Source organism: Lates calcarifer, linkage group LG18 (genome assembly GCF_001640805.2).
Source record: "Lates calcarifer isolate ASB-BC8 linkage group LG18, TLL_Latcal_v3, whole genome shotgun sequence".
Classification (NCBI taxonomy): domain Eukaryota; kingdom Metazoa; phylum Chordata; class Actinopteri; family Centropomidae; genus Lates; species Lates calcarifer.
In genome coordinates this window covers 2,684,524-2,695,886 of record NC_066850.1, presented here as the reverse complement: position 1 = coordinate 2,695,886, position 11,363 = coordinate 2,684,524, and the positions used below count along the sequence as shown (strand labels likewise).

The window sequence follows — 11,363 nt, the reverse complement described above, 5'->3', positions numbered from 1 at the left end:
AAAAAATGTGAAAAAATGTCATGGTTTCTTATATTAGTTAAGAAGTTTAATAACTTGAAGCTGTGGACATTTTCTGATTAACATGTTTTGTCTCTGCAGGAGTAGGAGAAGACGGCATCACCTGAAGAAGACAACAAAAGTAGTTAAATGTTTTTAAAGATGTTTAAAGATGTATAAGGTTTTAAAAAGCATATTCTCATATGTGCTCATCACTGCAGTAAATGTGGGGTGAGAGAACATAAAGTGTCTCTATGTGGTCAAACATCTGTCATTATTTTTGCTCTGATTTTTTAAATGTCAACAGAATCAATAAAGTTTTGCATCTTATGAGTTGAGTTTCTCTATTATATATATAATTGAGGCTAAAAGCCGTAACCCTAACCCTAACCCTAATACTAGCTAAAAGCTGTAACCCTAACCCTAATACTAGCTAAAAGCGTAACCCTAACCCTAATACTAGCTAAAAGCTGTAACCCTAACCCTAATACTAGCTAAAAGCTGTAACCCTAACCCTAACTCTAATCTCTGGCTAATACTAGCTAAAAGCTGTAACCCTAACCCTAACCCTAACCCTATCTCTGGCTAATACTAGCTAAAAGCCCCCTAACCCTAACCCTATCTCTGGCTAATAGTAGCTAAAAGCCATAACCCTAACCCTAACTCTAATCTCTGGCTAATACTAGCTAAAAGCTGTAACCCTAACCCTAACCCTAACCATAATCTCTGGTTAATAGTAGCTAAAAGCCATAACCCTAACCCTAACTCTAATCTCTGGCTAATACTAGCTAAAAGCTGTAACCCTAACCCTAACCCTAACCCTATCTCTGGCTAATAGCAGCTAAAAGCTGTAACCCTAACCCTAACCCTTTCTCTGGCTAATAGTAGCTAAAAGCCATAACCCTAACCCTAACTCTAATCTCTGGCTAATACTAGCTAAAAGCTGTAACCCTAACCCTAACCCTAACCTTATCTCTGGCTAATAGCAGCTAAAAGCTGTAACCCTAACCCTAACCCTATCTCTGGCTAATAGTAGCTAAAAGCCATAACCCTAACCCTAACTCTAATCTCTGGCTAATAGCAGCTAAAAGCTGTAACCCTAACCCTAACCCTATCTCTGGCTAATAGTAGCTAAAAGCCATAACCCTAACCCTAACTCTAATCTCTGGCTAATACTAGCTAAAAGCTGTAACCCTAACCCTAACCCTAATTTCTGGTTAATAGTAGCCAAAAGCCATAACCCTAACCCTAACTCTAATCTCTGGCTAATACTAGCTAAAAGCTGTAACCCTAACCCTAACCCTAACCCTAATTTCTGGTTAATAGTAGCTAAAAGCCATAACCCTAACCCTAACTCTAATCTCTGGCTAATACTAGCTAAAAGCTGTAACCCTAACCCTAACCCTATCTCTGGCTAATAGCAGCTAAAAGCCATAACCCTAACCCTAACCCTAACCTTAACTCTAATCTCTGGCTAATACTAGCTAAAAGCTGTAACCCTAACCCTATCTCTGGCTAATAGCAGCTAAAAGCCGTAGCCGTTAAAGGCGTCAAAAAATGTGAAAAAATGTCATAGTATAGTAAGGCATCAAAAATGGTCAAAAAAATGTCATAGCATAGTATGGCGTCAAAAAACGTGAAAAAATGTCATAGTATAGTAAGACATGAAAAAATGTGAAAAAATGTCCCTAACCCTAAACGTGAAAAAATGTCATAGTATAGTAAGGCGTCGAAAAGTGCCAAAAAATGTTATAACTTTTTTGTTTTTTTGGCTTGACTTTGCAATGCACAAATGCTAAATATTGTCTACTTATAGTTTGCAATTAAAATTTATAATTGAGGATTACAACTGTCATCTGTGGGTGAAGCCCTCAGCCCTAACCCTAACCCTGAGTAAAAATGGCTGAAAAAACCTGTAACCCTAACCCTAACCTTTGCTTAAAAATTTTCACTTGCATACAATATTAAACAGAGAGGCAACATATTCAGTGTTCATAAGTATTTATTTGAGCAAGATAATTCTTTAACAGCCCCACAACTGGGAAATTCAGTGTTGCAATAGCAAAAATAGAAAAGGGCATACAAGTTAAGATAAACTAAGCATAAACAGTATGAACAGTTTAAATAGTACTATGTACACAGTAACAGATTGGATTTGAGTACTTATTTTGTACTGTTATAGCAAAATATCTAAATGATAATCTAACCTAACCCGCAAACACTGTGTAGACATGTGGAAAACACAGGTAAGATGGCTACTTTAAGATAAAAACTTTAAACTAAAAAATCTTTTTTTGAGCTGAATGTCATGAAAACATCAAAAAATGTCAGAGAAGAATATGTTGTAAAAAATGTTCTTGTCTCTGCAGGAGGAGAAGACGACAGCAGCTGAAGACCTGGAGTGGATGGAAAAAAACAAGTATTAATGAAGCTGTTCATTAGATTTAAAGACCTCCACATTCTAACTGCTGTAAACAGTGTTGGATTTCTGTTGTTCAAGTGAAAACACTTTGTTTATCTCTACTATCTATAATATAGTTATGGGCACAGTTTCCAAAGACAACTATTTACTAATTATATCAAAGCAGTTAAATGATCACAAAGTCGTTTAGTCACATCATAGAAAAATGTGCTAGTAACCACCTAGCCAAATTTGAATGGAAAAAAAAAATAAGGTGCTCTCTGCACTGAGATGCTGGGAAATGTTTGCTGAAGGTGCTGAAACCATGCCCACTTGTGCAGCACAGTGACAGTTAGCATCATATTCTGTAAAATGTTTGAGCCCCCGGAGCTTTTAAGGCCGGTGTCTTTAAGGCCTCAAGAAACAAGTTGCATTGTTTAAGTAGTCATATTACTGATGTTTATTAAAACAAAGTATAATGATGTTACACTGATAATAAACTCACTGTGTGATAACTAGTGTGTTGCCTCACTCTAACCACTATTTTCTAGCATAAATAATGTTTTTGTAGACAAATCTCAGTTGCTTTACACAGACTTTAAAGGTTGAACATTTAAAGGTTTTAACCTTATTTAGCAAACCTTTTTGTGAAATGTTTTAAATGTATTTTTTTTAAGGTTGGTTTTATACTTAATATTTAAAGGTTTTCAATTTATCAGTTTATTAAAAAGCTTTATACCTACTTTTAAAATATTCCATTAAAGTTTTCAATATCTTTTAAACTTATTTTCTGCAGATACATTGTTGAAGTGTGAATCCTGTGGAGAAAAATGAAACAAACATCTGGCTATTGAGCTTCAGTCTGTCAAAAATAGACAAGTAATCGGGCCAAAACCCAAATCTCCCCTCCCAATCAAAGTCAGAAAAGGTCTGATTATCTAAAAGATGATGTAAAGACGATCTTGTCAGATTGTCCTGTGGTGTGAGGTGTGTTCAGAGTGATATTACGCTCCCTGATCTGCTCTGAAGATGATCGGAGCTGCCCAGATAAATATTAAACATGTTCAATATTTCTGATCCTGCTGTGTGGGGGAACACAGGAAAGCTGAGCACGCACTCTATGGATTGTCAGGTGGAACAGAACGATAGCCAATCAGGAGGCAGCTGACTGAAGACAGGAGCACAACAAACAGGAGACGCCATGTTTGTTTACTCTAAGGTCTTGTTTGACTGTGTGAGATTTGGAGATCTGAGAGTCTAGACTAGACTAGGTTGGTGAATGGTGAATCTGTTAGTGTGTGGTGTAGCTGTGTTCTCTCTGCACATCACACCCTATAAGAACAAAACTCTGAAATCTGACAGTATTTGTTGTCATGTGTGTGGTCTCTCACATTTCTAGTAAGATTTTAAAAATCGGTTAGTGTTCAGCCAGGCTTAAGAGCAAGGGAGCTGATGTTTAAATTCTTCATTTTCTTTGAAGTGTACATTCATGAAACTATTCAGACTTCAGATCAAATACTGAAGATAAACAGTTTAACATCAGTGTTCTGTGTTGGACAGTTTATGTAAAACTGTGAATTACCTGAACATCTCTGTCCTGGTCTCAAAAGAACTTCTTCATTGTATGAAGACTCTAGGATCGCAGACAAAGTGGTGACACCTGGAGGAAATAAGAAGAGAAATATACAAAGGGAAAAGTTCAATATACTATGACCTATTCCTCATCAACAGCTTTACCACAAATCTCACATAAATATTCAACATTACAGCAGAACCAGAACAATCAAGTGTCTCAGAAAATGGGCTGTTTACTGTCACATGTGACAACAAAAAGAATTACATCTTTAAGAACCAATAACAGTAAATATTTAGGAGAAATTAAAATGATTATCTTAAATCTTGAATTTCCATATTAATTGTCTGTCAACTAATCACTGGAGGAATCACCTATATTAGTATGAAATGCATAATAAAAACTTTAACGTAAGTATATTTTTGAAAGCAGGGTTTAAACTTACTGGTATTTTTAATTACACTTCAGTCCACAGGCAGAAATTTTTAAAAAAATTTTTTTTAAAAATTATTGTAACTAGTACTGTTTTCTGACAATTTATAGACACGATTAATCAGTTATTATAATATTCAATACAAAACTCAAGGATTTAAACAATGACACTGTTACTAACGTTAATAATTCAGCTCATCAACACATTTTTTCAGACTGGGTAAAGCTTTAGGACACATACCTGTTTGGTTTGTCAGGTGAGAGCTGGTGTTTCTGTCCAGGCTGCAGTACAACACCTGAAAAACAAATAACCTCATTAATAAAGAATAGTTCACCTCCAAAACTTGAACAGTGTAGAAGAATACAACACTGAAAACATAACACTAGAACCTTGACAATCACGCTGAGTTTTGAGGTAAGAAATTAATTATGTTACTAGAATATGACTTTATTTTTATAATGATTTCTAACAGTAAACATTGTGACCTACTCTTGAGGCTTAAAACTTGTGGCGGAGCTCAGAGTTAAAATCTAGTTTACAAGCTTTTACTTCACACAAAACTGAGCTCAGTAAAGTCTCAAGTCATTACAAAGAAATTTGTCAGTATCAACAACTCTAACAGCGACCACAAAGCAGTTGATTATAAGTAGATGTAAAACAGCCAGCTAGAGACGCAAAACGATGCAATACTACCACAAAATGATCACATCGGCATGATAATCCGTCATTAACTGACTTAAAATGACCAAGCTGGAGCACAATATTACAAAGAAGCTGTAACATGTCTGCAAATTAAGGGTAAAGAAATGCAAGCGGAGAGAAACACCAACACACGCAAAAGGGAAAAAGCCGCAAAGATATCGTTTAGATAAGGCTATAGCTAACACCCGAGGCTAATGCTAAGGCTCGCCTCTAGTGCTAATAACAACTCCCAGGTGTAAAAACAGCTAGGAATAGTCGCAAAATAATATAAAATGGCAACAAATAGCCACAAACCGGTAACAACCACACGATAAACCATCATAAACTAGTTGAAATGACCCAGGACGGAACACAAAAGGACAAAGAGACGCAAAATGTCGGTAAAGTGAAAACATATACAAACATGTATTTACACAGACTATTATTAAGAGCCCATTGTGTTATTAACCGTCCACGTTGGGGCTCCAGAACTCATGACTCAGTCACAGAAACACAAACACACTCTTACCCGCGCGAAATAAACGACTTGAAATTGAATTAAACGATATTACAAGGTAATGGTAATGCTAACGCTCTCCGATAACGTTAATGCTAACGCTAGCCGTTAGCTTTTGTCTTACCTTCGCGCTGGAGGTGTGTCTTAGCGTCCAGTCTCACTCCTGTTCGACAAAAAGCAGCTCCTGAGTTTGTTTTGCATCCAGACCTCCTCCGCAACGACGTTTTCTCACAGCACTGGCAAACGGAAGCAACGGCTCGACCTCGGTTTAAATCAGCTTCTCGAATCTTCGTTGTTCCGCCTCTCTGCGCTCCTCCCACAACGTCATAGCCAATCACGACACACGTCGCGTCTAGGAGGACTACGTTCAAGTATGACTCCTAGAAATGGCCAAAAATACATGAAAATTTCATATTCATATCAAAATAACCGACTTCCTGTTCGGTTTAGAGGATTGCTCCAGGAGACTTTTTTTTGGTCTTGGTATGTTACATAACTGTGTCAAATTTCATACCTGTACATCAAACGCAAAGTCAAAGGACTTTTTATACATCCCGAGCACCTCATTTTTATCTATATACAGTCTATGATTTTTACATTTTGAAGTTGTTAAGAAAAAAAATGTTTAGGAAATCATTAGGGTCCTTCCCATCAAAGTTTTTCGGTGCTCGGGCTCTAATTAGATATGTTATGCCTGGTGGAGTGGAGCATCTTTCAGCCACAGAAGCACAGAGGTGTTATACATTATTCTGAAAAGTTTGACAAAAGGCTTGGTTATTTTTTTAAATAAAGTTTTGTAAATATGTGCCTGCCTAGAACCAGCCCTGTTCTCATCATCTTATGCATGACGTCCAGTAGAGTTATCACATAATGAACAGCATGTGTAACAGCATGCTGAAATTCAGTGCACCCTGTCTGAAAAGAGTGTTTTTCATCACTGTATCCACACAAACACAGCCTTTATTTTGGTGGTGTTTGTGAACATGTGTTGTACAGTACTTTGTGGTTTGCTGCAGTTGTCAAACAGACAGTTGAAGACATCAGACATTCCTGTTAAACTACAGTAATGATCACAAACTTTAATCATGAGGCTTCCTCAGCAGGTTACAGTACCTTCATCTGCAGCTGAAGACTCTACGGCAGAAGACATAAAAAACATTGTTAGTGCATCAGCAGGCAGAATACAAATGGATTTACTTTATTATTTGCAAATATTGTTTCACTCAGAACAGACATCTGCTTCATATATTTTGATATGAAAAACTTTCTTGCTTGTCAGAAGGAGACATAGAAAGTCTAAACAGTTTGTGTATGCCTTGTCATACTGGGTTATGGTCTAAGTACTCTGGGGGTTTCAAGTCATGAAAGTTTATTTTACCTTCAGACAGTGGAGGCAGCTCTTTTATATGAGCGTATTATAAGAATAAATATTAAGGCGTGAGGAAAGATGAAATAGCAAGTTATTTACACCACATATGAATTCATTCGTAACAGGGAATTGAAAAGATTGAAACTTACTATCATCATTTCCCACAAATATCTCAGCACTAAGGTCTTCATGCCCCGACTAAATAACTGTAAAACATAGTGGGATGCACAAACCAAACTGATATAGTGTTATTTAGTCACACCATGCAGGAAAGTTTGAACAAAGCCATGAATATTACCTTCTTCTGCAGGCTCTTTGTGAAGGTAATGTGAGCAGACAGCGATCATGATAAATGGAAGAAACAGAGAACAGCTCGTCAGTAAATATCCAAGGTATGATTTAGCTACAGTATGTTAAATGTTATCTAGGGTAATAGTTCAGCCAAAATATGCTGACGTTAAAGAGACGATGTCAAATATTTTTTCACAAATAAGAATAATACAGTAGTTTTCTCTAGAATAGTTCCTTACCTTCAGCAGTGGAGGGAGGTTCTGAGGGGGAGTGAAATAATGAAAATATCATTAGATCCAATGATTACATGATAGGATTACATTTTTTCTACAAACTACTTCTCTTTGCAGTCTTGAAATAAGTAAATCATACCGTATGTGCAGCAGGATAAACACAAATGAGATGAAGAAGCTCACAAAATAGTCAAAGTGAATAAAAGATTTCAGATGTTGGAAAGCTCTGAAATGTCTTTTGTCAGTAAATAGATAAAACAGCCAAAACTTCAATAATAATCAGCACTGAGTTTTTCTTGCATGCAAACAGTAATTCGTCTGAGTAGATGTCACACTTTTCACATAGTGGATGTCTCATTTCGGAATGAATTCATCAAATACTAACCCAGCAGGCTGCTCCTCAGCAGCCAAACATCACAGTGATCAGTGAATACTAAATATGAAAAATGCTGCTAATGTTGATACAGGTATATGAACAGTGCTGAAGTAAGTGAGAGGCAATTTAATTTTTGCAGTCTGTCATTAATACAAAGAGGGTTAATTTAAAGTTCTTGTAAATGTAGTTTAATGGCGTTAGAATGCTATGAGCAGGACTGCTCATATAACTGCTATAAAATCAAGTTAAACATTTTATCCCTCGTTGACATAAATATTACTCAGAAAAATATAAAAAGAAGAGAATTACCTTCTACTTCAGGTGGAGCTTCTTCTATACAACAAGAACATAAAGATGAATGAAGCCAAAACCTGTTACTGTTGGCCAAAAAACATGACAAAACACACACACACACACACACACACCGCACTACAATAATATCCCACAAGGGTGTGAGAGAAGAAAGGAATGAAACGCATCATTTACAGACAAAAACAAGTCATACAAACCTTTGCTTTTCAGCGTCTCCATGACTGAGCGAACAAAATATGGATTAGTGGATCAGTGAGATGCTGGCAAACAGCTTGCGGCTGGGATTTGGTCAAACTCTGAGTGCTGTGATATTGTCTCTTGGGATGCACTGAAAAACCAGTGCTGCTGTCTGACATTCATTCTGAACAAAGCTAAAACAGAGAATGATCTCCCAACACAAACTGAACCTGTGAGCTGTTTGTTGCATGTTTCATATCAAAGCAAAAAATCTCAACATGTACCAGAACAGCAGGGGAATGAATGATCAATATTTCTGTGTTTACTTCATGTCATTTAAATGACTTTTATATAGTGCTAATCAGTGATGGAGGAAGTAAAAATTATCAATACATCAGTGCAACATGTTCCAGTTTTCAACCCTAGTCGAGTAAAAGTATCTTCAGTAAAAATGTTCATCGATCCCTGGCCTGAGGAACCAAACTTCTATCATTTAAATGATAAATCTGAAGGATGTTAGATGATGGTAGGAAAAATAATAAAATAAAAATATTTTTCTACACAATTCTGTATTCACTGTTTGCAATCTTCTCTTTCTGCATTTCATATTGGACAGTTTTGTCTAAGTTGATGCTACATCTCCTCTACAACCTCTTATTATTCTTCTAGATAAACCACAAAGACTTAGAAGGGGAACTCACTGCCAACAACTCTGAACATCTGAAATGTGACTAGAACCCTAAACTAAATACGACTTTTTTCATTAGAGGGAACAGGCCAGTGTGACCCCGTAACAGTCAAACATGTTGGGAAATACACTTATCTACTTGCTTGCCAAAAATTAAGAGGAGAAAATTAACAGATTTTCCTGAAGCTGAACTGTTCCCACTGTGTAGGTACTTTCCATCTCCAGTGCTTTATATGTATTTTTCATTTGAATATCATAAATAACTGCCTGTATTAAAACACTAAATGCAACATCGAGTCTTTAAGTCACAGCAACTTCAGAAACCGTTCCATACAACCTTTGTCAGAACAGTGAAGTATACAGACGTATGAGTGCTAAAAATGGGATGGAGATAATTCTGATACAAAGCAACAGTTATACATGAGCTGACAGATCAGTGTTGACAAATGAAGTGTTAACATTCAAACAGAGCTCGCTGTGGCTTTCATCACTGACAGCAGACACACTGGAAACAAGACCATGCACATGCGAAGGCGTGCAGAAGCCTTTACCTTCCTCTTCCTGGGTTTCTACCTCTGATGGTGACATAATCAGGTCAGCTACGTTGAGCAGTGGAGGCTTGGAAGTGACATTTTGCTTTTGAAAACACAGTGAATGCTCTCAAAGTCTTTACTTACCTTCCTCCCTGAAAAGAAAATGAGTGAAGACTTGAACTTTTGGACCAATAAGCCAAAATCAGCTGTGTGTGTAAGACATGAGAAATGCTTGGAAGGTGTAGTAACAGTACTTACAGGACCTCTTCGACTACGTCTCCTTCTTCAGACATGTTGGATTACAATTACCTAAAGAGGAAAGCACACAATGAATCCAAACATCAAAAATCACCTACTGAATTCACCACGGAGAAAACATGATCCATTTTTTATGAATCCCCTTGTTTTGAGTTAGTAACAGAATTTTAATGCAGCTGTTAAACTCACACACACTCATACACACAAATAACCAGACGCTCAATTCTCCTGGGCTTAACATAATTAAGGCTGTTCGCATTTATTTTTGTATTTGAATATTTCTTCATGCTGTGATTTGTATTGTTGTTTGCCTTCTTGATATTTTCCTCTTTATCTTATCGACTGTAATGTTTTTTCCCAGCCCATGAGATTTTCTTTTCCCTCAGACAGATGGTTTGGATCTCTCTTTTTCTCTTAACTCCTTTCAATGCTTTTATCGTTTGTGCAAGCAACTAAACCAAAACCTACAAAAAATAATAATTAAAAAAACCTCGGCTACATGCTGGGAGATTGGAACAATTGTAGAATTTGAAATGATTCCACCATGGGCACTGCAAGCAGAGGCCCAGGGCTTTAAACAGCTCCAGGCCTAATCCTCAGCCATTTCCTCTTGGCACTGATCAAGGCTGCAGGCAGCCGACTGGAGTCTGAACAGTGCTGAAACTACCAGGACTGCACGAGTTCTTCAGGGACGCTCTGACGCATCTGAAGCTACGCATATTATATTAGCTTTGATACGTAAATTCACAAACAACTTTCCAAGTGCTCAACAGGCTTTGAACAGGAATTGATATCACCCTTATATCTGGAGTCCAGGCCAAGAAATAGTTCAACACATGAGCCCTGTAAAACCACGACAGTTTTCAGTCTTCATGCTAAGCTAAGCTAAGCTTACATTCGATTAACTCTCACTTCATAATTAGCATATAGGTGTGAGTTGTTGTATCTTCTCATCAACTCTGAGCAAGTAAACGAAAGTGCACTTCTCAAAACATCGAGCAATTCCTTCAGTCTGTCCTCTAACTTTCATTAAAGTGCAACGCTAAATCATTAAAGGAATTAATATGCACAGGAACAAGTCCTAAAATAGTTTAACTATTAGTCTCATTAACTTAAAAAGATAACAACACTGGGTTGTTTTGGGCCAAGGTCAAGATTACAGAGATGGATTTAATAAGGCTGCAGTATCACGATGTTCCTTACATGTCAGAATGTGATTGTGCACAACAGTCCCTTGGACCATGTATTTTCCACACACTTATAAATCATCAGATCATAAAAAGTGGTGTCAGTGGGACTGAACGGTGGGGGAGAGCAAGGGTCTATTTTTAAGAATAATAGAACGTGCTTCTGAACAGGTGTGGAGCTACTCCTCCAGACAATGGGCTTGGCTCACCTCGACGTACTCACAGTAAATCAGTGAGCAGGGACCCACATTCAGGCAGGCTATTTTTGTCATTGCGGTTTTGGTCAGCTGTTGGCTGGGGAACATTTTTATAACAATGCCTCTCAGGACTTTTGTCT

General features: G+C 37.2%; 1 protein-coding gene across 2 annotated transcripts in view; it reads right to left on the bottom strand.

Moving 5' to 3' along the window:
- The window catches only part of tnnt2e (troponin T2e, cardiac), a 22,504-nt gene extending 12,837 nt beyond the window's left edge, over positions 1-9,667 (bottom strand). Inside the window, exons 1-5 of one of the 2 annotated variants that reach the window (XM_051077545.1) lie at positions 9,600-9,667; positions 8,181-8,204; positions 7,502-7,522; positions 7,270-7,284; positions 6,716-6,736 (exon numbers count right to left, since the gene is read on the bottom strand). In XM_051077545.1, coding sequence (XP_050933502.1) covers positions 6,716-6,736; positions 7,270-7,284; positions 7,502-7,522; positions 8,181-8,204; positions 9,600-9,636 — 118 coding nt within the window. In that variant the 5' untranslated portion in view covers positions 9,637-9,667. The remainder of the gene's footprint in view (positions 1-6,715; positions 6,737-7,269; positions 7,285-7,501; positions 7,523-8,180; positions 8,205-9,599) is intronic. The other variant, XM_051077546.1, reaches the window with a different exon arrangement.
- Between the last annotated feature and the right edge of the window lie 1,696 nt (positions 9,668-11,363).